Source organism: Ochlerotatus camptorhynchus, unplaced genomic scaffold, assembly GCF_037179485.1.
Source record: "Ochlerotatus camptorhynchus isolate MF236.1 unplaced genomic scaffold, CSIRO-AGI_Acam_v1.1 ptg000077l, whole genome shotgun sequence".
Classification (NCBI taxonomy): Eukaryota; Metazoa; Arthropoda; class Insecta; order Diptera; family Culicidae; genus Ochlerotatus; species Ochlerotatus camptorhynchus.
The window spans coordinates 10,540,522-10,566,669 of record NW_027040567.1 but is presented as its reverse complement, the minus strand read 5'-3'; the positions used below and the strand labels follow the sequence as shown (position 1 = coordinate 10,566,669).

The 26,148-nt window shown below is 41.5% G+C and overlaps 1 protein-coding gene across 1 annotated transcript; it reads left to right on the top strand.

Moving 5' to 3' along the window:
* The first annotated feature begins 5,072 nt into the window (after positions 1–5,072).
* LOC135697629 (post-GPI attachment to proteins factor 2-like) lies at positions 5,073–6,405 on the top strand. The gene is made up of 3 exons (XM_065217413.1): positions 5,073–5,642; positions 5,703–5,921; positions 5,979–6,405. Exons 1-3 carry the CDS (start codon positions 5,204–5,206, stop codon positions 6,113–6,115), a joined length of 795 nt encoding a protein of 264 aa, XP_065073485.1. The 5' UTR covers positions 5,073–5,203; the 3' UTR covers positions 6,116–6,405.
* Positions 6,406–26,148: the final 19,743 nt, after the last annotated feature.

The following is a 26,148-nucleotide window of genomic DNA, read 5'->3' as shown; positions in this document are numbered from 1 at the left end:
GGGGTATCATCCAAACCATTTGTGGGATAGTTTCCCCATCCGGGATACAGTTCGTTTATGGTATTTGTTTATTAGGGAATCGATTCGGTAATTTTTAAGTTTTACAGTACGTTCAGTAAATTTATATTCAGCTGAGCTGTCAAAATTTACCGATACATACTGCAAATTTTGCATTTACCGCTCTGTAAATGAAAATGCTGTAAAATGTTTACCAGTCGATCTAAAATTTGTTCAGTAAAAATTACCGATTGTTTTGTTACTGCATTTTTTATATGGATGCATGGATTATTCTTTCTTTTTTTCAAATTTGAAGTTAATAATAAGATAAATAGGTTATTTGGTTTATTTTTTTTCTACGAATGTTATTAGCTACAATGTCTTTATATGTATTCATTTTCCGTCTGTGTTGGAAAACTGTTAACAACATTGTGATTTGGAACATGAAGGTATCCAGAGTTCATATTCCTTCATTCTCTGAATTCGGTGGATGCATTTTCCCGATGCATCTCTTCACTTCTGCAGGGAACACAAATGCTGATAGCGCATGGATGGTGATGGAGGTGGTGCCCGAGCTGGCCGTAGGAAAAACGCATGATGGGATCTTCGTTCATCTCGAGAACCATCTAAACAATACCCAAGTAACCATAGGCACGTTATTTCGCCTTTTTGGCGAACAACGGCTATACCAGTGTTTGCAAGTTCTGATGAGGCCCGTATATAGCCAAAAAGGCGAAATAACGTGCCTATGGCTACTTGGGTATAATAGAAATTAATAATAATAATAATAATAATAATAATAATAATAATAATAATAATAGTAATAATAGTTTTAACATAATAGTAATAATAGTATGTGGTTTTAATTTTACTTACTAACGAAAAAGATCTTCTGTTCCTCCATCGAGAGTGTAGCATGAGAACAAACCCATAGCTAATTTACATACATATCCCACAGACAGCAAATTATAATTACGCTTAAAGAAGCACACCTTCTGTGTCTCTACTTCAGTCTCTCTACTCGTTACCACTTTTTACCTCGCACAGCGAAACCCGTACCGGCCGCAGTGCTTTATGTTTATTAGGCGAAAAAACCCAATTTTGTAAAACTGCAAAGGATGCATTTATTGATGTCGCCCCAGCTGTCTCATAGGAAAACTGTATTCGATAACCCCTATAAATAAGAAACGCTGAAATATACGAACAGGATTATTCGTTCTGAGCTCAACCCAACCGGAGGTTCTCCGATCTTGGCCAATCGACTACTCTGAACAAAGTAATAAGTATTTCTTACTCCTACGGGTTAAGACCTGTAGGTTGGCAAAGAAAGCCCAGGCATGAAGTCTACACGATTCTTTTGAAACTACAACGAAGCGTAGTTTATGGCGACCGACAATAGTGGCACGAAACCGTGCAAAAGTGAAGAATAAGTGAATTTAAAGTGCAACAATGGGGAACGAACCGTCCACTGAAAAACCCCCAACGAATCATGAAGATATCATAAAAATAATCAACACAAATCAAACCGCGCATTTGGAGAAAACAGCCAACGCTACGTCAATACTAGCATATGTGACGCTAGCAATAATAGTGGTTGGTGTCGCGTATATAATTATGCGTGCAGTGATTAAGCACGAAAGATTGAAGACAAACGAAACGATCAAGACTGCTGTGTCCTTAACCAATGTGCTGAGTGCGAAATGAAAAGAACAAGGCAGTAATGGAAGTGTTAAGAGACACTTTAAAAAAACTAAACGCGACTAAAAAAATAAACAGCGTGATTACAGTGAAGAAAACAAACTCAATGAAAATTTTTGTCCAAGTGCTAGTGGACAACAACTTTATAGAAGTAGTCGAAAACAGTGCGGTTATAACAATTAAACCTACTATCGAAGCAGTAGAGTTTAGCCCACTATATGACGTTACCGAACATACGGGTCAGAAAAAACTCACCGCGAGTGCAACAATAAAGGACCTAAAGACGATGGCCAGAAAAGTACTCCCTTCGCTGAGTGGTGTCATACTGTTAACCACCAAGCAGGGGATAATGACGCATAGTGATGCCCTGAACAATAAAATGGGAGGAATCGTTATCGGATTGGTATATTAAGGCTGTGAACCATTTGCCGAGTTAAATTTAACTCGTGGTTAAAAGTGACATTTCGAAAGTTATTTTCTATGTTCGAAAATCCCCGTGCTGTCGATCAACCGGTTTTCGAGCCACGGTTGTCAAAATTTAACTTCTTGTCTGTCAGAAATAACCATGCTCGGATAGCAGGGTTAATCGATAACTTTTCATCTGTCAAATTTTAACCAAAAGTTAAAATAATCCACCAAATGGTTCAGAGCCTAAAAGTGGAAGCAAAGTAAAACGGCGGAAGGCAGATCAACAACAGGCAAGAAGCGGGATGTGAGCAGCTAGAACGACGCAACATGATGTTGAGGAGAGCGCCTCCATCATACCATCGAGACAATAAGGATGTAGCTGGATGTAAGATAAGTACAAAATAATTTTAAATTTAATTAATCGAAAACTAGTTTATTTAAGTGTGAGTGATTTGATGATCATTGATTAACCATGAAGTGTTAACTTCTAGTTTTCTTAATAACAATAATGACATTATATTTTTGCATAAATTAATAACAAACGAAATAAACAACTTAAGTGAAGTTATGAGAAGTGGTAAATTTTCAGTGTATTAAACATTTAAATGACATTAGAAATCGAAATAGATTTATTGGTCAAAAAACTAACGGCCATACACAAAAATTTAAAAAAATCGCCCAATAGAAAATTCCTAAAATCAACGTTAATAAATAAACTTAATGAAAGTAAAATAGTTTACAATAAACTCCTCGATTTACTAGAAGAGGATAAATTTTTATTAGCAGCAGTACGAAAAATATATAGTGAAACAATTGATTTTATAAATTGTCGTTTAGAACTCAACACACACTAAGTAAAATTTAAAACAATAGCACAAGCTATATTATTCGTAATAAAAGTAAAAACAAATATTCGAGAAAAAATGGAAAATAATATTGAAGTAATAAAAGTGATAAGTTCACTTTTACCATCATATGATGGATCAACCGAGAAACTAAATAGTGTGGTAGCAGCATTGACTGCTATAGATACACTCATTAATGACAACAATCGTGCTTTGTCAATCCAGGTTGTTTTATCAAAACTGGAAGGAAAAGCAAGGTCAGCGGTTGGAGAAGACCCTGCTGACATCCCTACAATTATAAACAGGTTAAAACAGAAATGTTTCAAGCCTGATCAGCCTGAAGTTATAATCGCTAAATTAAACGCTACTAGACAAACCAACGAATTGGCAACTTTCACGAACCAGACACAGCTATTTCACTCACCCCTGCATGTTCTGCATGAATCCACACACCCCTGATGTTATCTGTCAAACTTTCATAGCGAATCAAAACAAACATAGTGTAGTAATAGAATTTCAACTAGAATAGGGTACGTTAATCGTTTTCTTGGGACCAATAGGCTACTAAAGTGGTGAGCCAATTTAAAATCGTTAGTTTCGTATTGATTGTTGGTACACACAAAAAATTATCATTGATTAAATTGAAAAAACCATTGGTAGAATTGAAAGTTTGCGTTGGTTCTTTTTGGTAGAAAGTCTTTTGCATTCAAAACAAAAGTCAGCCAACTGTCAATTCAAAAATAACTCGTTTTTTACTTTTAAAAGTAGAAACTTTTAAATCGAATTGTAGAACTGTCAAAATAAAAATCCATGTTTTTAAATAGACTCACGAAAGGATTTAATTTAAAATATGGGCATTTTTATCGCAACGATGTATGTTTTGATCTCAAATATGAATTATTTTTAATTCGACAGCTATATGCTTTGAAAAAAAAACAATAGAAATATTTTATTTAATGTATTTTCGTTTATTTATATTTTTGATGATGACTGAAACGGCACTGCATTGTGGAATCTTCCATTGGAAGCATTTTACGCAAATGATACAGTTGGTGGTGATGGTGGGAGTAGCCTTCTTTTCCGACAAGACTGACGAGGCTGCTCAAAACACATAAATTAGTAAAATGGGAAGCAAGCTCGAAAGTATTCGAAAATTTCATCAACCTACCTCCAAATCCCGTAACTGGAATATCCTTCCGATCCTTCCACTCGATAGCGTCAGAATATAAACAAGCGCGCCGGCGGATGAAAATGTGGGAAACTTGAAGAAACTGCTGCTGATCATGTTAGCTGCCGGTCTCGTTTTTTTTTCACATGTCCAATTTGGCGGGAAACGGTGGTCCAGTACTGTCAAAAACTTTGCAATGAAGAGATTTTTGAAAGTTTTTCGATTTTTATTCTAAAAAAAACACTTTTAAAATTACAAGCCGAAAGTGAAAGAAGCACTTTTAACCCAAAAAAATATGTTTTATTTTGAAAATTTTCATAGTTAAAACTACGAAATTTGGGAAACTTTTAATTTGATCATGCATTATTTTTAAAGCAACAGTTTTTGTTCTTTGTGTGTACAACATTATAACAATCATTTTTATTGTCGACAATAAATATTAATGTTAGAGCATTGTTTCCACTGAAAATTTCACTGTAATTTTTTTTTCGGGTAGCTAATCGATGCACCCCTCGAAACATTAGAAAATCCACGAACCCCTCATTTTATCTGTCAAACTTTCATAGCGAATCAAAACAAACATTGTGTAGTACTAGAATTTTGACTAGAATGTCCTACGTTAATCGATTTGTTTGGGACCAATAGGCTAGTCAAGTAGTGAACCAATTTAAAATCGTAAGTTTCCACCGGTTACTAATAGGCTGAGTGAAACTTCTATCGATTTTTTTCATATTCGATTTTTTTTCTGTAAATTCCGATTCAACAGTCATCGGAACAGTAATTGCCCGGAAAATTCAACTCACTTTTGAGCAAAATCCACTTTTGCCGATATTGAGTTCACTCGACTCAATTTTGAGGTGGTCTGATCGACCGTGCAGTGTCGGCATCAACAAAAATGCAACAAATCGCGTTCGGATATCGTCAGGAAACGTCATTTTGCATCATTCGGTTTTCTGTTTACTATCGTGGCCGTAAGTGTTGTTACTCTGAGCAAAAATATGAATCTTTCTGGGGCTCCAAGGCTCCATTGACCCGGACATTTTACGTGACAAACAGCAAAAAGCTCTCCCTGCGATAACCGCCCAAAATGCTGCCCCAGTACGAGCGGCTCGATGACCCCGCTTCCGGTGGCCAGGAGTCGTCTGGTCGGAGCGCAATCCGAGTCCGCTTCGGAAAGTTGGCTGTGATTACGGTATTGTTCCCGGTGGTGGGATTCCTGTTCTGCGTTGTGTGGTCCCTGCTGTACAACTTCGAGCAAGCCAACGCAACCCACTGCATGGTGTACAATTTTCTGCCTTCGCTGTCGGCTGCCATCGGAAACTATCAGCCCCAGCGGTTCGTGTGGCAGTTCTCGGTGCTAGTGCATGCTCTTCCACGATATGCTATTGCATTTTTGTATAAAAACTTTCACATTGGGCTGCTGCGGAAGAGGCGGAAGGAACTGGCCTACTTGGCGTGCATTCTAAACATTACCGAGCTTAGTTCCCTGGTCGGACTGACGATGTGGACTTCTGTGTCGAATTACGGTAAGGCGTGGCAATTTTTTATTTAATCAGCTGTAATTAATGACGCTTTTTTTTTTACAGATGTGCACAAATTTTGCTTTAGTACATTCGTAGTCGCATCGATGATCTACATGGTGACAGTGATCGTCATCAATACGGTAACCCGCGAGGGAGAGCTATTGACTGTATCCGAACGGAAGTCTGTGATGTACAAGAAAAGACTGCTTTTAGCCAATGTCTGCTCGATATTGCTGGCAGTTTATTTCTTTGTGCGGCATAATTCCTACTGTGAACCGGGAGGTAATTGCTTCGGATTTACTCTTATCTAAATTTTAAACGAACATTGTTTGATTCTAGTGTATTCACTTTTCGCACTGAGCGAGTACTTTTTCGTCTACAGCAACATTGGCTTCCACATGACGGCCTATTGGGACTTTATCAGTGCCAATCTGTTCTTTGATTGGAAAAATGGTATCCACTTTTCGTCGGTCTAGGGCTTCTTCTAAACATAAACGATAGCACGATACTTATCCACTATTTTATGGGTATTGGAGATGGTAGAGACAGCTTGCACATCACGGATGATGGAAGTGGTGCAACGCACTAATAGGCAATAAGTATTCTAAATACGATTCTTAAGCAAAATATTGCGCTACTATTTTGCGGAAATACTGGTAATTTGTAATCGAAACGATATTACTGATCACCAAGATCTAGCAGTCTTATGTCGGTTTATAACATAAGACTCCTCGCTGCTGTTTTACTGTAGATGAATCATGATTGTTTTATTTTCGTTGAATATGAAACAACGGGGGTTTTGCATTAAATATCACATTCCCTTCGATCAATGAGTAGTTTTTTTTAAAATTAAACTCAACATCAAAATATTTAGTGTTATCTCCGAGCCTAATCGGATATAATTCGCATATGCATTCGCATCATTGAATATTTCTCACTGTAAAACATCGCCGCTGAAACATGACCGCCATCTGTTGAGTACACTGTGGTGGGTAGTACGCTGAACAGATGGCGGTGGTGTGCAAACGTCAAACGCAAGGGAATTGACTATGCGCGCCACAGGTGGCGATACTACCAACTGTCTGTGATTGATCGATGCCATGTAACGTGGATAGAGATAATCTTTTCGCGGTATGTTACGGAATGACCACCGATTTCTAGTCCTGACTACTTCAAACTAGGGGAACAGGATTTTTCAGTAATCAAAGTAGATATATGTAGATATTAGTCCTTGTTACTTTTTATGCCCTGTTGATAGTGACAAGACTCGGTTTTGTCCACCGAGGGTGATCTGGAAACAAGGAAAACATGCGTTGGTTATTCTATTCGTTGCTCCCTAGTTTGAAGTGGTTAAGACTAGGGTTCTGATGCATGGTCATTATCGGTGTCATTGCTTAATTGTGTTGCTAAGGAATCCAATTTTAACTGACGAAGAGCGCGCCTTTGGAGAGTGCTCTCACTCTTCGAAGGGTATAAAGAGCGGGACCTTTCAATTAGAATCGATTCCTTGCGATGAAGGCAAGAATGACTGACAACCGTATCAAAACCGAATACTCCATAATTTCACAATAGTGATGGATTAATACGACATGCACTAAACTAAGGACACAGGATATACTACAATAGATCAAATTACTGGTCGCAGTAGTGTTATGTCCCTAACAGAGGAAAAAAAAACATTGATCGATTCTCTTCATCGACTTTCTCTTTCGTTAATAACTTGGATACAGAATCGTATCTTGTCGTGTTTGTCGTATTAGAAGCTAGATAATAGCTTCTTTCATGCGGACAATAGCTGGGAATGTCTTCACACTGAAATTATTTCACAGATTTCTGTGAAATTTTATCGAAATCTTCAAACGTTCAAATGAGTAATATATTAACTTTATGAGTAATATATTAACTTTGTCTTGCAGCTCAAGTTGAAAGTTGATTAAATTGAAGTGACATTAGTGTTTATTTGTTGATGTTAGTCAGTGCGAGTGACAAATTGAATAATGGTTGTGACAAATTTTAGTAAACGCTCGAGTAAACGCTCTCCAAAACTATTTTGCTAGCTTCTGCTTGTAGCTGCATCTGCAGCTGTTTTCAGCTACTTTACAGCACAATGCTAGAAAAGATGGCTTATAAAGCTGAAAATGATAGTAGGGTCGCCACCTGCTGAGTATGGTACTGACTATATGGATAACTTTGAATTTAACTGATCCCTCAATCTTTAACTCTCACTTCTAATGAAAACTTCCAAAGAAAATGGAAACGTATTAAATCTAAATTCGTCACAGTTTCGAACTGTAAACTTTGTACATGTATTTGACTCAACTTATAACAAAATCGGTCGCAACATTTAAACCACAACGAATTTAGTCAATGAAATGGCCACAGTTTGTAAGCGATAATGTTCACAGCTTCTAACACCTTGACTTCTATCTTTCACCAATTTAATATAAAATTGACACAGCAGGCTAAGGCCAAAATGTCCTCTGCTATCCGAAGAAGTCGTCTCCATTGTACTCGATCCCTCGCTCGATCCATGGTCACACCACCGACAAACCGACATGAATTACCATAGCAAAAACAATAAATTTTCTGACCAAAGCACACTACTGACATCTGGCTCCGTGTTCGCGGGAAATATTTAGCGAAGCCATGAACCCGCATGCATAATTTATGAATTGGTTCGTGTCTGATCTAATCTGGACAAATTATTTTGATCTAGATCAAAAAATCCTATGGTTTTAACAGTTCGGATCACTGCACATTTAAATCGGCCGTTTACGATTTTCGCGCATAAGTCAGAATTGAGTGTCATGCCGGTTTGTCGGTGGCCACACGTCAGCAACCTTGTAGTCTGCGAAGAGTCCACAGGTCGCCTTCGTTAAATTTCAGACACTTTTCTTTCAGTGTAGTTTTTGAAATGTTTCATGAGCCGCATAAATGTTTCACTTGTATGACAGCTGAAGCTCTCCACTTTATTTCGTGGTACAACATGTTTACATTCTTGTTCAGTTTGGCAAAATGGCGTCGAATCAAGTGGAGGTATGCAAACGCATTTTGTACGAACGGCAGTATAATCCAACGGTCTCGCCAAAAAGCTAAAAATGCCGAAGATTACATACAGTGTTTAGTGTGTGCAAATCGTTTGACTAGTGCTAAACTGTGGATCGCAAGGTTGGATGCGGAACAAATGGACAAATGGACCAGAAGGTGGTAGCCATTATTGAGAAACATCCAAACTTTTCAGTTCGTAATGTGGATCGCTAAGTTGGAAAATCAAAATCATATGTACACAAAGTGAAGCGAGGCATGGGCTAAAAGCGTACATAGTGACTTTCAACACCTTTCGGGTTTGGCTTTTATACTGCAATGCAAAGGAATGTCAGTGTTTCTGCACAAAGAAGCTATCGAAATTCCCCAAAAAGTATTTGGTTTGGCATGCAGGCCATATGTAGGTGATATGTACATAGTTGCGGCCGGAAATCCAAAACCGGCACTATCAACAAAGATGTTTATGAGAAAGAATGTTTGCAAATGCGGTTGCTACCATTCATCTGAAGCCACGACACTCCAGCTCTGTTTTGGCCTGATTTGGCGTCTTGTCACTATGCAAAATCTGTCCTGGAGTGGTATAATGCACAAGAGGTCAAATACGTGCCAATAACAGTCAATCCGCCAAACTGTCAAGAACTTCGCCCAATAGAAAGGTACTGGACTCTGGTTAAGCGGATACTATTCGAAAGAAAGAGGAAAGCAAAATGGCATCAATGATTTTAATAGTAGATGAAGACCTGATGGCTGGTATCCCACAGAAAGTTCGAAAATTTTATAGACAAAAGAATTAACATTCAAATAAGCTACGTTTGCTATCGATATAAGTCAGGCCAGTGACAAGGTCTATACCAACAGCAGCGTTTGACAGTAGGTCCCGGGCTCAAATCGTTTATTTTGCTGTGCTGGGCCCGCGTCACGGTATAACATGTTGCCTACACGCCTGCCACTGGGCTGATATAAGTCTACTTCACTGAAATAAACAATCGGTTTTGTTGTATTGTGTGTAGATTTTATTTCCCGACATTATCGTAGTGTCCGAAATTTAACGTGGACAGGCTTTACTTGGTAGATTCACCTTGCCGGCTGCGCGTCTCTTATTGTTTCTGTTGAGTCGCTTTCGAGAACCATTTTCACTGGGTCGGCGTACGGCATTCTTACGACGTGCCCAGCTCACCGTAGTCGCCTAATTTTAGCAGTGTGGACGATGGATGGTTCTCCCAGCAGCTGGTGCAATTCGTGGTTCATTCGCCTCCTCCACGTTCCGTCGTTCATCTGCACTCCACCGTAGATGGTCCACAACACCTTTCGTTCGAAAATACCAAACATAGTCCAGGTCTCGTGGCCGTAGAGGACCACCGCCTGTCTAATTAGCGTCTTGTACCGTATGCGTGATAATGTTTGCACCATCGTACAAATAAGGTTCCCTATTCACCTGTGCATACAATGCTTTGGTTTTTTTTGCATGCACGTAACCTATAGCTCATACCGTAGTAGGCCGAGTAGTAGGCTGTGTATAAAAGAAAATGATTTACTTAGCTTGACAGTTGCACCATGACGAAGTGGCAGCGTATTCGTGATTTGTCCCACGTGCAAATGTCGCAAAAAGACATTTCAATCGCCGTGGGAGTGTCCCGGTGGACCGTCAAAAGGGTTTTAGCACAAACGAAGTGACAGACGACTAACTGGCGAAGAAATCAATTAAAATAATGTGGTTCGCTGTAATAGAATTTTCTTAGAAGCTTGTGCCATCATCCACCACATGGGATAGTATTTTTGTTTTGGTTTTCCACAAAGTTGATTTTGTGTACAATGATTCTTTGACAGTGTGCAAAGAGTGTGTATCATTTTGTCATTTTTTATGCATTTCAGTTTTGAGTAGAGTGAAAGAGATAGAACTAAAACATTCTAGTACATTTGGTGAAAATGCTAGTTCAATCCAGTAGTAGTGTTGCCATGTGGTTCAATCCAGTAGTAGTGGTGTTGCCATGTGGTACACTGAAAAATTGCAATAGCAGGTTAGTCACCAAAGTTTTCGAGCCGCTCCGTCTGTCACTTCGTTTGTGGTTTTAGGCCGAGAAAAGAAAGGATAACTATCCGCGAAGGTGGCCACAGGTTGTCCGAGGTCAGCTCGGGTTCCGAGGTTTATCGCTGCTATCAAAAGGAAGATTCGGGTGAATCCAGTGCGTTCAATAAGGAAAATGGCAAAGGAACACGGGATCAGTGACTTTACGGCACGGAAGATCGTAAAGGGAGATTGCGGGGCGAAGTCGAGGCCACGGAAAAAACTCACATGATTACCAACCGCATCTGGGAACTACGAGTCGAACGATGCAAGAAAATCTTGAACTTCCTTAAGCGAAAAATCCGGTAATCCTGTTCACCGACGAGAGCATTTTTACCGTCGATCCCTTATCAAATTCCAGAACCGACCGGTATATTAGTTCTCTTCCGGTAAAAGACGTGGCCGACGAGCGCAAGAACGTCTATCTGACCAAGCATCCTGCTAGCGTTATGGTGTTTGGATTGGTGGCTTCCGACAAGGTCAACACGGAGGTCTACATCGGGATTTAAGTAAGTATGTTCTTCCGTGGATCAAAGAACAGTACGGTCCGAAGCCAAATGTTGTACTTCAACAAGATGGGGCTCCGTGCCACACCTCGAACCGCACTCAGAAGTGGTTGTAGGAACATCTTCCGTTCTGGGCGAAGGATATGTGGCCGCCATCCAGCCCCGATCTTAATCCACTAGATTACTCAATATGGCGCGTCATGAAGGCCAAGGCCTGTTCTAAACGCCACCCGAGTACAGCAAGCCTCAGACAAACATTGACCCGTGCCTGGAGAGAAATGGATCCAGACTACATTATTAAAACTTGCCGTGCAGTCCGGAAGCGTGTGGAGGCCGTAATTGCAGCATGTTAACCGCTCAATGTCAGTTTGTAGAGCACAACAATCTAGGATCGATTTGATCACACGGTAGACTTTAAAATCAAAAGTATATAACAACTTACTGGAACTTAAGTGGTCACACACGTCATTAATAAATAAAACGAAAATAAGAGGTCCTAAGTGGCTCCCTTGTGGAACTCTCGATGGTAGGTTCCTGGAAGATAAATATGATTTTAACCAGCGAACGACCCATGGCGGAAGACCAAGGCGGCTCAGTTTTGTCGAAAGCCTTAGAGAAGTCAATGTAAACAGCGTCTGCTTGCTGAGGCTTTTCTATGCCAGCAATAAGAGTGTTGGTGTAGGACATCAAGTTGGAGATCGTTGAGAACTTTTTTTCTGAATCCATGCTGAAACTCCGAGATTATAGATTGCACAGCTGGATACAACGAGGGATACAACTTGTCATGCATAAAGCTTTCAAGAACGTTGGCCAAACAATAAGGATCGAGATAGTTCGGTAGTTTTCCACGCTGTGAATGTTACCTGACTTGAAGATCGGTGTAAGTGATGCAAGCTTCCATCCAGGAATCCGGAAAAACGCCAGGTGTGAACGATTGAAGATAGACATAACGGGTGTGGCCAACGATGTTGCACAATTCTTGATGAAAGATGGTGGAATACGATCCGAACCTATGCATCCAACGATCAAAGGGTTTTGAAAATAGCGTCATGGCTGAAGTTAAGCTGCTGCAGACGAATGGTGTAGTTCGGTAACTGGTCGTTGTACTGCTGCTGCGGAGGAGTTTGATCGAGTTCGAAAACGCTTCAGAAGAAATCAGCGAAGAGATTTGCAGAAGTGGCATCGGTGGAGGAGCTTCGATTACAGTAGGTGACGTCTACCGGAATACCAACTGATCTTTTGCGAGCGTTTACGAAAGACCAGAATAACGATAGGTTTTCTTTGAAGCTACTCTGGAGGTTATCGATATACTCACGAAAGCGAACTTCATGCAAACTGTTGTACTCGGCTTCTACAAGCTGCGCACCATTTGTTTTCAGCAGTCCTGGAGCGAAAGTAACGTTTACGGGCCTTACGCAGATTAAGCTTCTTCTTCTTCTTCTTCTTCTTTTTCATTCCTTTATTTAACGTCGGCCTCTGTTCCGCAATCTAGTGCCAATCACCGACGGACATCGATTGCCATCCATTGACGGCAATCGAATGTGCAGGAAGGCAGCTTCCGCATCTGCGTAGGATATCGAACCCACTCAACACACATGAGCCGGGACCAACAGCAGCCCAAGTAACAATCTAAATGCTTGGAAGATTTATTCTTATTTTATCATTGTTTTATCATAGCATCCCTTCCAGCCTGTGGTTGTATTACGGTTTTGTGTGCTTGTCATAAAATCAGGCCGTCAAGTCGTCTATAAAACTGTTTTATGACTACTAAATTAAAACTCAGACTTCATAGTTTTAACGGTAGCTGTAAGGTGGTTCTGCATCACTACTTATAACTGAAGAATAAAACCAAAACAAAACATACAATTATGTTTTATGGTACACTTTTTATGACCGATATAAAACTTGAAGCAGTCTTAGACCTTCATTAAAGCTTCATTACAACTATCATCTTTATCAGAGGCCTAAGATTCACAGATAAGAAATATACTGCTACAACAAAAAATACTCTGAAATTTTTTGTCATTATAAAAAACAAATCTATTCAGATATATGAAATGAAAACCCCTTCAGTGCTTCTGAACACGATGAAGATGAGACGATCGACAATATGAAACTCCTGGAGGAACTACAGTTATACGATCCCTACATAAGGCACAGTGCGGTGAAGGAGCTCTTAAAAATATTGAACAAGCGGCTTTCCGATACACTTCCGAAAGATCCACGAACCCTTCTTAAAGCAACGCCGACAGTTTCACTAAATCCGTTTGGAGATGGCCAGTATTGACATCACGGCTTTAAACCTTGTATTGAAAAAGCTTTTAGTGGATCCAATAAGCATTTCTTACATTTTGATTACAAGCGAAAATAGGAGGATCGCTTGGAATGTTGACTTTTTGACAGGTGGTCATGGTTTTTGTTTTGTTTTGATTCGCTGTACCGAATAAAACCAGCCAGCTAGTTATATAGCTTAAATATAACTTAACGCTCTCAATTTGGACTACGAAATGCTAAGATACAACCTGTCACAACCCTGTGCCTTGTGACGCACCTCTCCTACCACAACAACCTCGGTGGCAGAATGCACCACAAAAACCTCGCCACCAGAATCCAACTCCGACCGTGGTTTCCAGCTGTCAAACGCGATGATGTGGAAGTTTTTTTCTTGGTAGGGCAAAAGAGTGAACAACTTCCATGTGAATAGGTGAGGTTTTTTGTGAAAGAGGAACAACCTTGTTTAAAAATTAATTACTCCTACATAAATCTAGATTAAATACTAGGGCGGTGTTTTGCAAACTTATGAACTACTTACAAACTATACTACTAACTACACAAAAGACAAAAGGCAGGTAAAAAATCAAAAGGCAAATCATGCACAGTTTAACCTAACCATAAAAATTTCCCACAGCTACACATAAATAGTACGGATTGTTGCGAGTACGGACAGATTTATTACTAGAAGAACAGTAAACGTAAGTAGCCATCAACATAAACTCGTATATTAAGAAAAACAAACACATCTAACAAGTATCCTAAACATAAAGATACACACGAATTGTAGCTTATAGCCCAAGCCCAAACTAATGTATGTATTTCTTATTAATTCTTCCCGAAGGGATTTTTTAACATCCCATGAAATAAATGTTAGAGAATTGGAAATATTTTTCTTCCTGTCGGTTGCTCGCACAACAAATTAAAAAATCCGCTTATCGATCGGGGGCTTTGGGCGGTGGTCAGTATGTCAAAACGGTCAGAAAGTCAGAAGCGGGGAACTTCTCCGGTAAATAATCCGCCGGTAGGAACAAGCTGCGGTATCTGTAAGAAGCCAGACGATAGTCGAATGGTTGCTTGTGATACCTGTGAACAGTGGTACCATTTCGCGTGTGTCAGTGTGGATTCGAATGTTGAGGAACGGGATTGGAGCTGCGAAAAATGTCTAGTTACAGCAGCTGAAGTCCCAACCGGCACATCTACACCAGTGGCCACGGGGGGAGCGATACCAAAGTCGAATGTCAACAAGCTGCCGGAGACTAGTCGGGATGATCTGTTGCAGAAGCAGTTAGCGGCGATGCAGAAAAGGCTGAAGGAGTTCGAACGTATGATGAAGGACAAAGACGACCAGCGTCTGAAGGAGCTCAGAGATCAACAGAAGAAATACGACCAGGAGCTGAAAAATACGGAGCAACGTGTGCGAGATTTGATGAGAAACCAACTGCGATCAACTGGTGTTAGTGGTAGCGGTTCAACAGCGAGTTCGACTGGCAATCAATCCCTGCAGGCTGGAGGTTCAAGTACGTCCGTTAATCAACTTGATGGAGTGCCGAGAGCGAGTTCGACTGGGAATCCTCCTCCACAAATCACCGTGAACCAGGAAGGCACCGATCTAGCGCAAGAGTTGCAGCTACTACAAGAGAGGCAGGCATTGGAAAGGAAGCATCTAGATGAACGAAGTGTACTACTACAACGGTACGCGAATGTCGACGGAGGAGCAGCTGGAGGTTTCGGTTTGAATCCTCAGACGACGGCGTACCAACCAACTAGGAGCAGTCTCTTCGGCATCCCATCGCTTAGCCAAAGCCAAGTTTCAGCACGTCAAGCGGTAACCAAGGAACTTCCAAACTTTTCCGGGAATCCAGAGGAGTGGCCGCTCTTCCTAGCAAGTTACGAGAACTCGACTAGAATATGTGGGTTCAGCGATGAGGAAAATCTTCTGCGTCTTCAGAAAAGCTTGAAGGGAAGAGCATTGGAAGCGGTGCGCTGCCGGTTGCTTCATCCTACGAATTTACCAGGTGTGATCTCGACGCTGAAAACCCTATTCGGAAGGCCAGAGATCATCATCCACTCATTGGTCAACAAGGTTCGTGAAATGCCAGCACCGAAGGCGGAGAAGCTTAATACACTTATAGACTTCGGAGTAGCAGTGCAAAATGTCTGTGCCGCCATTACTGCGTCAGGTCTGGACGAGTATCTGTGTAACGTAGCCCTGCTCCAAGAGTTAACAGAGAAATTGCCACCCGCTATCAGATTGAACTGGGCGTACCACCGTCAGCAGTTGAACGGAGTCACACTGTCGGATTTTGGAGATTGGCTGGGGAATTTAGTCGAAGCAGCGAGCATTGTCACGATACCTTCCATCAGTGGTCCCAAACCTGAAAGACGCAACCGGAAAGAAGAGAATTACGTCAACGTTCATACCGATAGCTACGCAGTCAAGGATGCCGCTTCGAAAGATCGCCCAGCAGTTGCACTGAAGAGGTGTGCTGTTTGTTCGGAACAATGTAGCGGTACTGAAACGTGTCAGAAGTTCCTCGATATGGATGTCGGATCTCGGTGGACTATCGTCAAGGAGCAGAAGCTTTGTAGAAAATGTCTACAGAAGCATTTCGGCGCCTGCCAGATCAAATCACCATGCGGGAGGAACGGCTGCTCGTTCATGCACAGTAAATTACTACACGATGATAAACGTTACAGCAAACCCACCGTTCCTGAATCGTCACCAAGCGGAAGTCCACCGGAGAGCTGCAACACACATTCGAAGCCGGCAGCAAAGATTCTTTTCAGATACGTGCCTGTGACAATTTATGGCAAGGAGAAGCAGCTGACAACCTTTGCTTTCCTTGACGACGGATCGTCGGCAACGTTAATGGAGCATAGTCTCATGAAAGAACTCGGGCTCAAAGGCACATCTCATCCGTTGTGTCTCAGCTGGACAGGTGGCCATCAGCGGAAGGAAGAAGAGTCGGTTGTCCTAGCGCTGAAGATTTCTGGTACGCACGGCGCCACACAAATCTTCGAGCTCCCTGAGGTTCACACGGTTCGGGATCTTTCTCTACCAAAGCAGTCGATGCTAGTGTCACAGTTGACAACTAAGTACAACTACCTGACTGGGTTACCCCTGGAATCTTACGACAGAGTTTCCCCCAGAATCCTAATCGGAATGAACAACTGTCGGCTAGGACACGCCTTGAGAAGCATCGAAGGAGGTGAAAACGAACCGATAGTATCCAAAACCCGACTCGGATGGCTGGTTTACGGACGGTGTGAGATGGCATCCGGTGCATCGACCGCTGACTATAGTGGCTATCATAGTTTCCACATTTGTCCATGCGTTAAGGACGAGGAAACGCAATTGAACGTGGCTCTTAAGAAATACTTCTCGATCGATTCCTTGGGAATCTCCGGATCATCTAAACCGTTACTCTCAAAGGACGAGGAACGAGCGATGCAGATCCTATCATCCGAAACGCGTTTCACTGGAGAGCGCTACGAAACCGGATTATTGTGGCGGTACGATCAAGTGCAGTTGCCAAACAATAAGGCAATGGCGCTGAAGCGGTTGGACTGTCTGCAGAAGCGGATGAAGCGAGACCTCGAGCTGGGTGCGGCAGTGCGAACGAAGATGGCTGAATATGAAGAGAAGGGCTACATTCGGCGGCTTTCAACGGCGGAGAAATCGCAGAAGCATTCGAATGACTGGTACTTGCCAATTTTCCCGGTAATCAACCCGAACAAACCAGGGAAGATACGTATCGTGTTCGATGCGGCAGCGAGAGTTAACGGTGTCTCTTTGAACTCATTTCTCCTTACGGGACCAGATCAGTTGGTCTCGTTGCTTAGCGTTCTCTTCAAGTTCCGAGAATTCCGCGTCGCAGTTGTGGGAGACATCCGAGAAATGTTCTTTCAAGTCAGGATGAAAAAGCAAGACCAACGAAGCCAGATGATATTGTGGATCAGCGGAGATCCTGATGAAGAACCGGAGGTGTACGTGGTGCAAGTAATGACGTTCGGTGCAGCATGTTCACCGAGTTGCGCGCACTACGTTAAGAACCAGAATGCGGACAGATTCGTGGAAGATTATCCAAGGGCAGTCGAGTGCATCAAACACGAACACTACGTCGATGACATGTTGGCCAGCGTTGAGACTGAAGAGGAAGCGGTGAAATTAGCGAGCGAAGTCCGATCCATTCACTCACAGGGTGGCTTCGAAATACGTAACTGGTTGTCGAATTCATCAGCAGTCGTCAAGCGTTTACACGAAACCAGTACCACAGAGAAGGACATGAGCCTTTGTGCGGACATGGCAACAGAAAAGGTGCTAGGCATGTGGTGGGATACTGCCACCGATTCGTTTACGTTCCGAATCTCACCGAAGCACAACGTGGAGTTGCTTTCCGGAAGCAGGATGCCTACCAAACGAGAAGTCCTGCGTATGTTGATGGCGATTTACGATCCTATGGGACTCATCTCCAATTTCCTCATCTACTTGAAGATCCTACTGCAGGAAGTCTGGCGTGCCGGATGCGGCTGGGATGATGAAATCAACGGGAAGCTAGCCGAAAGATGGATAACCTGGGTAGAAGCGTTGCCGAACGTCCGACAAGTGAGCGTACCTCGCTGTTACCGCAATGCGACGTCTGCTGAATCTACGAATACCGTGGAATTGCATATTTTCTGCGATGCGAGCGAAAACGGAATGGCTGCCGTGGCTTACTTCAGGTTCGAAGAAAAAGGAAATACGGAGTGCGCGCTGGTTGGCTCAAAAACAAAGGTGGCCCCTTTGAAATTCCTCTCGATTCCGCGACTTGAATTGCAAGCGGCCGTAATAGGCGCTCGTCTAGCTGAATGTATCACTAACTCACACCGAATGAAAATATCGCGACGGGTTTTCTGGACCGACTCCAGGGATGTGGTATGTTGGCTCCGTTCTGATCACCGACGCTACAGCCAATTTGTGGCATTCAGGATCAGCGAGCTACTAGATACAACACAAGTAAACGAGTGGAGATGGATTCCGACCAGAAAGAACGTAGCTGACGATGGGACGAAGTGGGCACGGTTGCCAGACTTTCAGCCAAACAGTCGTTGGTTCCGTGGTCCCGATTTTTTGTGGGAACCTGAAAGTGAATGGCCTGGCGACGGCGGAGATCAAGGATCAACCACGGAAGAAATCCGTCTCAGCGTTCTTCATCATACAATTACCGAACCTTTGTTATATTTTGAACGCTTCTCCAAATGGAAACGGCTGTTGAGGACAGTTGCATAAGTTCATCGCTTTGTGGTGAATCTTCGTAAGCATATCAATAGAACGGCCACAGAACTTGGTCCGCTAACGCAGGAGGAGTTGAATCGTGCCGAGAGCATCATCTATCGACAAGTTCAACAGCAAGCTTACCCGGACGAAATCCAACTGATCTGCAGCAGTAACCCAGGGGTGCAGCCATGGGAGCGTACCTTGCCGAAGACTAGCCCGCTATATAAGCTCAGCCCAGTCATCGATGAGCACGGTGTTCTACGGATGCGTGGACGTATCGATGCTTGCGAGTATGTAGATGAATCTACCAAGAATCCGATCCTTCTGCCCAGGCGCAACTACGTATCCGATCTAGTGCTCGGCGACTACCACGCTAGATACCGTCACCAGAATCACCACACTGCGCTGAACCAGATTCGACTAAAGTACAACATTCCCCGTCTCCGTACAGAGTTCGAACGAGTTCGCAGAAATTGTCAGCGTTGCAAAATTCGGCAAGCGAGTCCCAGGCCTCCAGCAATGGGGAACCTCCCAGCTGCCCGGTTGGCACCATTCCAGCGACCGTTTTCTAACACCGGAGTCGACTATTTCGGGCCGATGCCAGTGATAGTCGGCAGACGTACCGAGAAAAGATGGGGAGTACTTCTCACCTGTATGACAAGCAGAGGCGTGCACATTGAAATAGCACATTCGCTGACGACAGACTCTTGCATCCTAGCGCTACGCAATTTTATTGCTAGAAGGGGTCCACCGCTCGAGATGATTAGCGATCGAGGAACGAACTTCATCGGAGCCTCGAGGGAGCTGCGCGAAGCTCTGAAACTCGTCGACGAGAAGAAACTGATGGTCGAGTTCGTCGGTCTTAACACCAAGTGGACGTTCAACCCTCCGACCGCTCCACATTTTGGTGGATGCTGGGAGCGCCTGATCCAGTCTGTCAAGAAGACCATGAACGATTTCGACCCCCCGCGTTTGCCTTCGGATGAAATTCTTCGTTCCATGTTAATGGAGATCGAGATGATATTGAACACAAGACCGCTCACTGACATACCTCTAGATAATGACACTGACCCCCCCTTAACACCGAACCACTTTCTGTTAGGTTCTTCGGATGGGAGTAAGCCCCCAATCATTTTCGACGACAGTCCCACTGTGCTGAAGCGATCGTGGAAGATGGCCCAGGTATACGCCGACAACTTCTGGAAGAAGTGGATTGACGAGTACTTGCCTACGTTGACACGCAAGACAAAGTGGTTTCAACCCGTAAAACCTATCCAGGAAGGTGATCTGGTGTTGATAGCTGACTCCAAGCTTCCGAGAAACTGTTGGCCGCGAGGACGCGTGGTCAAGGCAGTTCAGGCAACCGACGGACAGGTTCGGCGCGTGACCGTTCAGACGTCGAGCGGACTTCTGGAGAGACCAGCGACCAAGATTGCGGTGCTAGACGTCGGTGCAAACGGTGGTAAGCCACTCGAACAACAGCGGCGTACCGAGGGGGAGTGTCACAACCCTGTGCCTTGTGACGCACCTCTCCTACCACAACAACCTCGGTGGCAGAATGCACCACAAAAACCTCGCCACCAGAATCCAACTCCGACCGTGGTTTCCAGCTGTCAAACGCGATGATGTGGAAGTTTTTTTCTTGGTAGGGCAAAAGAGTGAACAACTTCCATGTGAATAGGTGAGGTTTTTTGTGAAAGAGGAACAACCTTGTTTAAAAATTAATTACTCCTACATAAATCTAGATTAAATACTAGGGCGGTGTTTTGCAAACTTATGAACTACTTACAAACTATACTACTAACTACACAAAAGACAAAAGGCAGGTAAAAAATCAAAAGGCAAATCATGCACAGTTTAACCTAACCATAAAAATTTCCCACAGCTACACATAAATAGTACGGATTGTTGCGAGTACGGACAGATTTATTACTAGAAGAACAGTAAACGTAAGTAGCCATCAACATAAACTCGTATATTAAGAAAAACAAACACATCTAACAAGTATCCTAAACATAAAGATACACACGAATTGTAGCTTATAGCCCAAGCCCAAACTAATGTATGTATTTCTTATTAATTCTTCCCGAAGGGATTTTTTAACATCCCATGAAATAAATGTTAGAGAATTGGAAATATTTTTCTTCCTGTCGGTTGCTCGCACAACACAACCATTAGGTTTATGTTATGCTATAGAATTCCAATCTAGGAGAATATGTTATATTGAGGTATTTTTAAGGAGTAGCAAGTTATAACGAAAAAAAATGTCGCCGTATGAACAAATTTCACACAGTATGAATAATTACGCTTTAATTGATAGGCAATAAAACACTTTCATACATCTATGTATAATTAAATAATATGTGACTGGTTATTGCTCAACAGTAGTAACAGTTTTGTACTAAATAGATAATCTTTGAATGACTCTTTAATGCATGGTGCTAATGCAGATAAATTAAAAATATCCCTATATTTTAGTATTCATATGGCGCACTAAATTTATGCTCCTATTTGGTATAATAATCACCATAAATATTGCACGGCATGCTGTGAAGCATATACAGATTGGTTTAAAATTATAATAAAGTCGTCTTATTTTCAATGTACAATAATATCAGCCATTATTACCAACTGACAAGGATCATGATTTCACATCAAACATCGAAAGAATAAAACCACAATAAAATATTTCTCAATATTAACTATCATCCAACAACCCCAACTTAAAACCTTCAAAGTTGTCAAAATGTTTTGCGTATCATGTTTTATCAACTTCTTCAGGAGCGATTTATGCGGTTGTAATATAGTTTTATGGTAGTCATTAGAAGGCTGTTAAAACTTTCTGACCTGGAGGAGGTTTTATGTTTTCATTTTTAACAATCACGTCTAGAGTGTGATAAAAATGACATAAATCCTATGCTCCTAAAGTAGTTCGCATATCAAGTTTTAATGACTGCATTAAAACTGGGCCAATTGGCCATGACATGGCTGTATTGCGGTTCTCAGGAGATTGTTAAAGCAATGTGGTCGTCAGTGAAGGTTTTATAATTTGGTTATATCAACTGCTATAAAACTTAAATAAAACAAAAATTGTTGCTTGGGAGCTTTACTTCCCTTCCGAAGGAAGACGTGACCAGAGATTTTTATGCCTCAGAAAAATCCCACCGACCTCGACTGGGATTGAACCCAGACTCATTAGAGTGAGAGAGTAGTCACGCTTACCACTACACCACCGGCACTGGCGCAGATTACGCTATTGAGGATTAACAACAGTGGCCGGCCTCTTGGTATTACCGATTGCACAACAAGTTCATCCACATTCAAAGATTCCTTGGCGAGTTTCTGGATGTCTGATTGTGGAACATCGTGTGATATTTTTGGTTAGGTAGACCCAGAACTTGTCTGTCTCTTTATCCACAGGCACTGATGACACGTTGACCAGGGATTTTTGCAACAGATGTCGCTAGTAAAACAAACTTACGGTGATTTATTTTGTATGCAGAAAACCGCAAAATGATAATCCTCACAAAATAAGAACTTTTTTCGAAAAAAAAAAATGTTTGCTGCACTTAATAGTTTAGGTTCAGCGTTTAACATCACTTGCTACGAAATTGGGTTTTTTTACTTCGAAAACTATTTGAGATTTCTATACATCATCTGATAGAGCATCGTTTTCTGAGCACAACGATATTTTTATCGATCCCGTAGACATTCATTTCGATTTTTAAATCCAGATTTAAATTTTTGATCATTGACACTAAATCCACCGACACTTAATTCTGACTTATGTCCGAAAATCGAAAACGGATGATTTAAATGTGCAGTGATCCGAACTGTCAAAACGGTAGGATTTTTTTTATCTAGAATAAAAATAATTTGCACAGAATAGATCAGACCGAGGATCAGACACAAACCAGTGCATGGCTTTTACATGCGGGTTCATGGCTTAGCTAAATATTTCCCGTGAACACGGAGCCAAATGTCAGTAGTGTGCTTTGGTCACAAATTTTATTGTTTTTGCTATGGTCATTCATGTCGGTTTGTCGGTGCTAAATCTAATCGTTGACAGCTCGCTCCCATACAAAGTCCCACCAAGGGGCACTAAGATTGTGATTTTTGTTAATATAATCGTACTTATTTAAAATAGTTCCAGCACAGACAAACAGACATAACACATTTGATAGTTTCCACTGTAAAACATCGTCACTAAAACACTACCGCCATCTGTTGAGAACACTGTCACGGGTAGCACACTCAACAGATGGCTGTAGTGTGTAAACGTCAAACGCAAGGAAAGCAAAATATGGGCGCCACCGGCGGAGGTGCGATCAACTAACACATATTTAAATTGACAGTTAAATGCGTGTTCGATGTACAAGATGCGAGTGTTATGTCTGTTTGTCTGTAGTTCCAGTGTTGAAAATTGATAAAATTTTCGATTTTGGTTCCATTTTTTATCTCAATACCATTTTTATCTCAATACCCCTACACAACCCAATTGTTCTGGGATCAGCTTGCATGCAAGTTACGCAACTGATTTTAAACATAGCATGCCTGACGAAATTTTGCTACCCTTGCTGAATGGGTTACATAAGGTTATGGTAGTTATATGTTATACTGAGTAACTTATTATATTGAGTGACTTATGAGCGATGAAAGTGAAAAATTATCCAATAAGCAATTTTTTCACGAAAGTGCTTTGGGCCAGGTCCGAGGTCTCAAGTTTAGATGCTCAACAAATCTCACACTAGCGAATCAATCTTCGAAAAATCTTCTTTCATTTGTCGCATCTATTTGCATCGCGCATCATCTTTTTGCAGGAAATCTTCAGAATCGTCATCAATCTTCTTTCTATTTACTCAGCGTGCGCGCAGCTAGCCACAGCAAAACACAATCTTTTCTGCATCGTAGATAGAGTCGTCCCCCTCGGCCAGGTCCTGTGTTTAGAAAATGAACTGATTTTCTGCACAGAGACTACTGAGGCATACAGAAAGTAAATTATGGATGAGGGAGCGAAAATTTGTAGTGTATATCTTTCCCATGAAGACTTTATTTTTTCTCTACAACGTTATCTCGGACGTCATTTCGATCAGAAGTGACGATTACGTACTAAATTTTTATTTAAATGTTAAAGACGCCATTTAAAAAAAATCAAGATCCAAAATGACACAATTTTAACAAATTGTTTGAATGCTTGCCCATAATAAACGATTACGCAAAGTTTCATGCAAATCGGAGATGATCGAGATAAACATTAATTTGGAACTGGAACTGCTTAATTGGTGAAATAAATTTTAAATTTTTAGTTGAAGATGCTAAGTTTCAAATAACAGACTTAAAGTGATAATTTTTTTAAATTATAAATAATATAACATCAAACTCATGAAATACAAACATTATGAATCCATGTATGTTTTTAACAACTTTAACCCATTGTGCAAATACATGCGCACCACAAATGTATGCGTACAATCGCTGAATATCATTATTAATATTACTACCACTACTGTTTGGATGTTTATTCAGCTTCTTTCTTTCTCCCTTCGTAGACCCCAACACAACACGGACACAGTTGAGTCAGTTTGCTGGAGAATGTTGTGACGCGAGGTTGGCCGGTTCGAGAGCTCGACTCAATCTATCCAATACTGTGGGTGTGGACCTTAGTGGTGAATGATCCTAGAGTATACTCTTCACGTTGCTGGATGAACAACAAGCGCGCTGGAAGTAGCCCCGCCGAGCCGAGTGTGTGTGATGTGTATTGTTGTTGCTGAACGGTGTGTTCTTGCTGCGGGACAGAGTGAATAAAGAAGGCAGGCCTCCTCTATACGGTCTATCATACGCGGCGGATAACCCCCACGGTGTATAGTTATCCCCAGTCGCGCCGCCATCCGTTGCGTGTTTGTTTCGTTGAGCTAAAACCGTGATTTGTACGGATGTTGTTAAGCTACGGAAACTGGGATTGTGAAAATCCAGAACACATGAACAAACTAAAGTGTCGAAGAGACTGTTTCCACTGTTATTCGTGAATGCATTTTATTTGTGAAGTCTTGGTTCTTTGAATTGGTGATCAATCCGCAAGTTGAACAGTGTCTGTGTCTACGAATTTTGTGCTCGAAGAAACATTCAAAAACCTCAAAGAGTGTCTGAGACGTTCATTTAATAACAAATGAGCATAAACAAAGAAGCCTCGGGAATCAAGTAACCTGTTGCTGGAAAGGAAATTCGTGTAAGTTTCAACTTTGCTGCATTTGTGTCAAATTTTTGGACTTAAAACATAAGAAAGGCAACGAAATAAGTGTACGGTGAATTGCGAAAGAATGTTCACTATCAATTCTAAGTGAACGCAGAGAAAAGAACAAAAATTAGTGGTGTATCCGCAAGCGATTAAACAGAGCATATGCGCGACATTCCTGTTCAGTGATTCCTGGAACATGAACACCACCAGCTACATTTATTTTATCGGAATCTAAATCTCAAGTTGTTGTTGTTGTTGTTGTTGTAGCTGGTGCTGGTGCTGGTGCGTTCTACTGGGAAGATCGGCGTTTAGGTTTCGGCTCTGTATGTGCTTCTTCTTCGGTTCAGTTCAGTGGGTATATTCACATTAGCTGCCCTCATCGTTGCTGTTGCGTTTTCCTTTATCCACACACAACACAACGCAACATCCATGTTTTAAGTTCGTCTTGTCTGATTCTGCCTGTCTGATGTCTGTCGTGTATGGTGTGGCGCTGGTGGCACTCGGAGAGAACCACGGCAGCGGCTAAGTTGGAACGTTGTAATAAGTGTTTCCAATTGTTCTGATTGCAGAGCTGCCAGATTGCAGTTAAGGTAAGTTTTGTATTTTTCTTTCTCTAAACATAAGGGTTTGTGGGAGTCTTGAGCGAAATCCCCATTTTCTTTGAATTTAGGGAAATATTTCTCAATCTTTATTAATAACTACATTAAAAACATTAACAGGGTGCCAGCGAACAGGGAAAACCGTGAAAACCGAGAAATAACAAAATTTCAATACAATTCTGAAGTGAGTTTTTTTTGAGAATTCAGAAGACAATTAAAGCTAAGTTTGAAAAGAATTATAGCAGGAATCTTCAGTAAATTCCTAGAAAAAACATTAAAATTCGAAGAAAATCTAAGAATGAATTTCATGTTTTTTTGTTGATGGATCTGCAGAGAATTTATAGACTTATAAATAATTTGCTTACGGACTGTCAGAGAGAATCTCAATCTTATTTTAGAAGAATTCTGAAAAGGTTCAAAAGAAAATGTTTGAGAACATTCTAATAAAATCCTGTAAAAATTTTTGATTAAAATGTCAGGGAAGTTAAAATATAGGCAAATTTTGAAGAATTCGAAAACAGGTCCGAA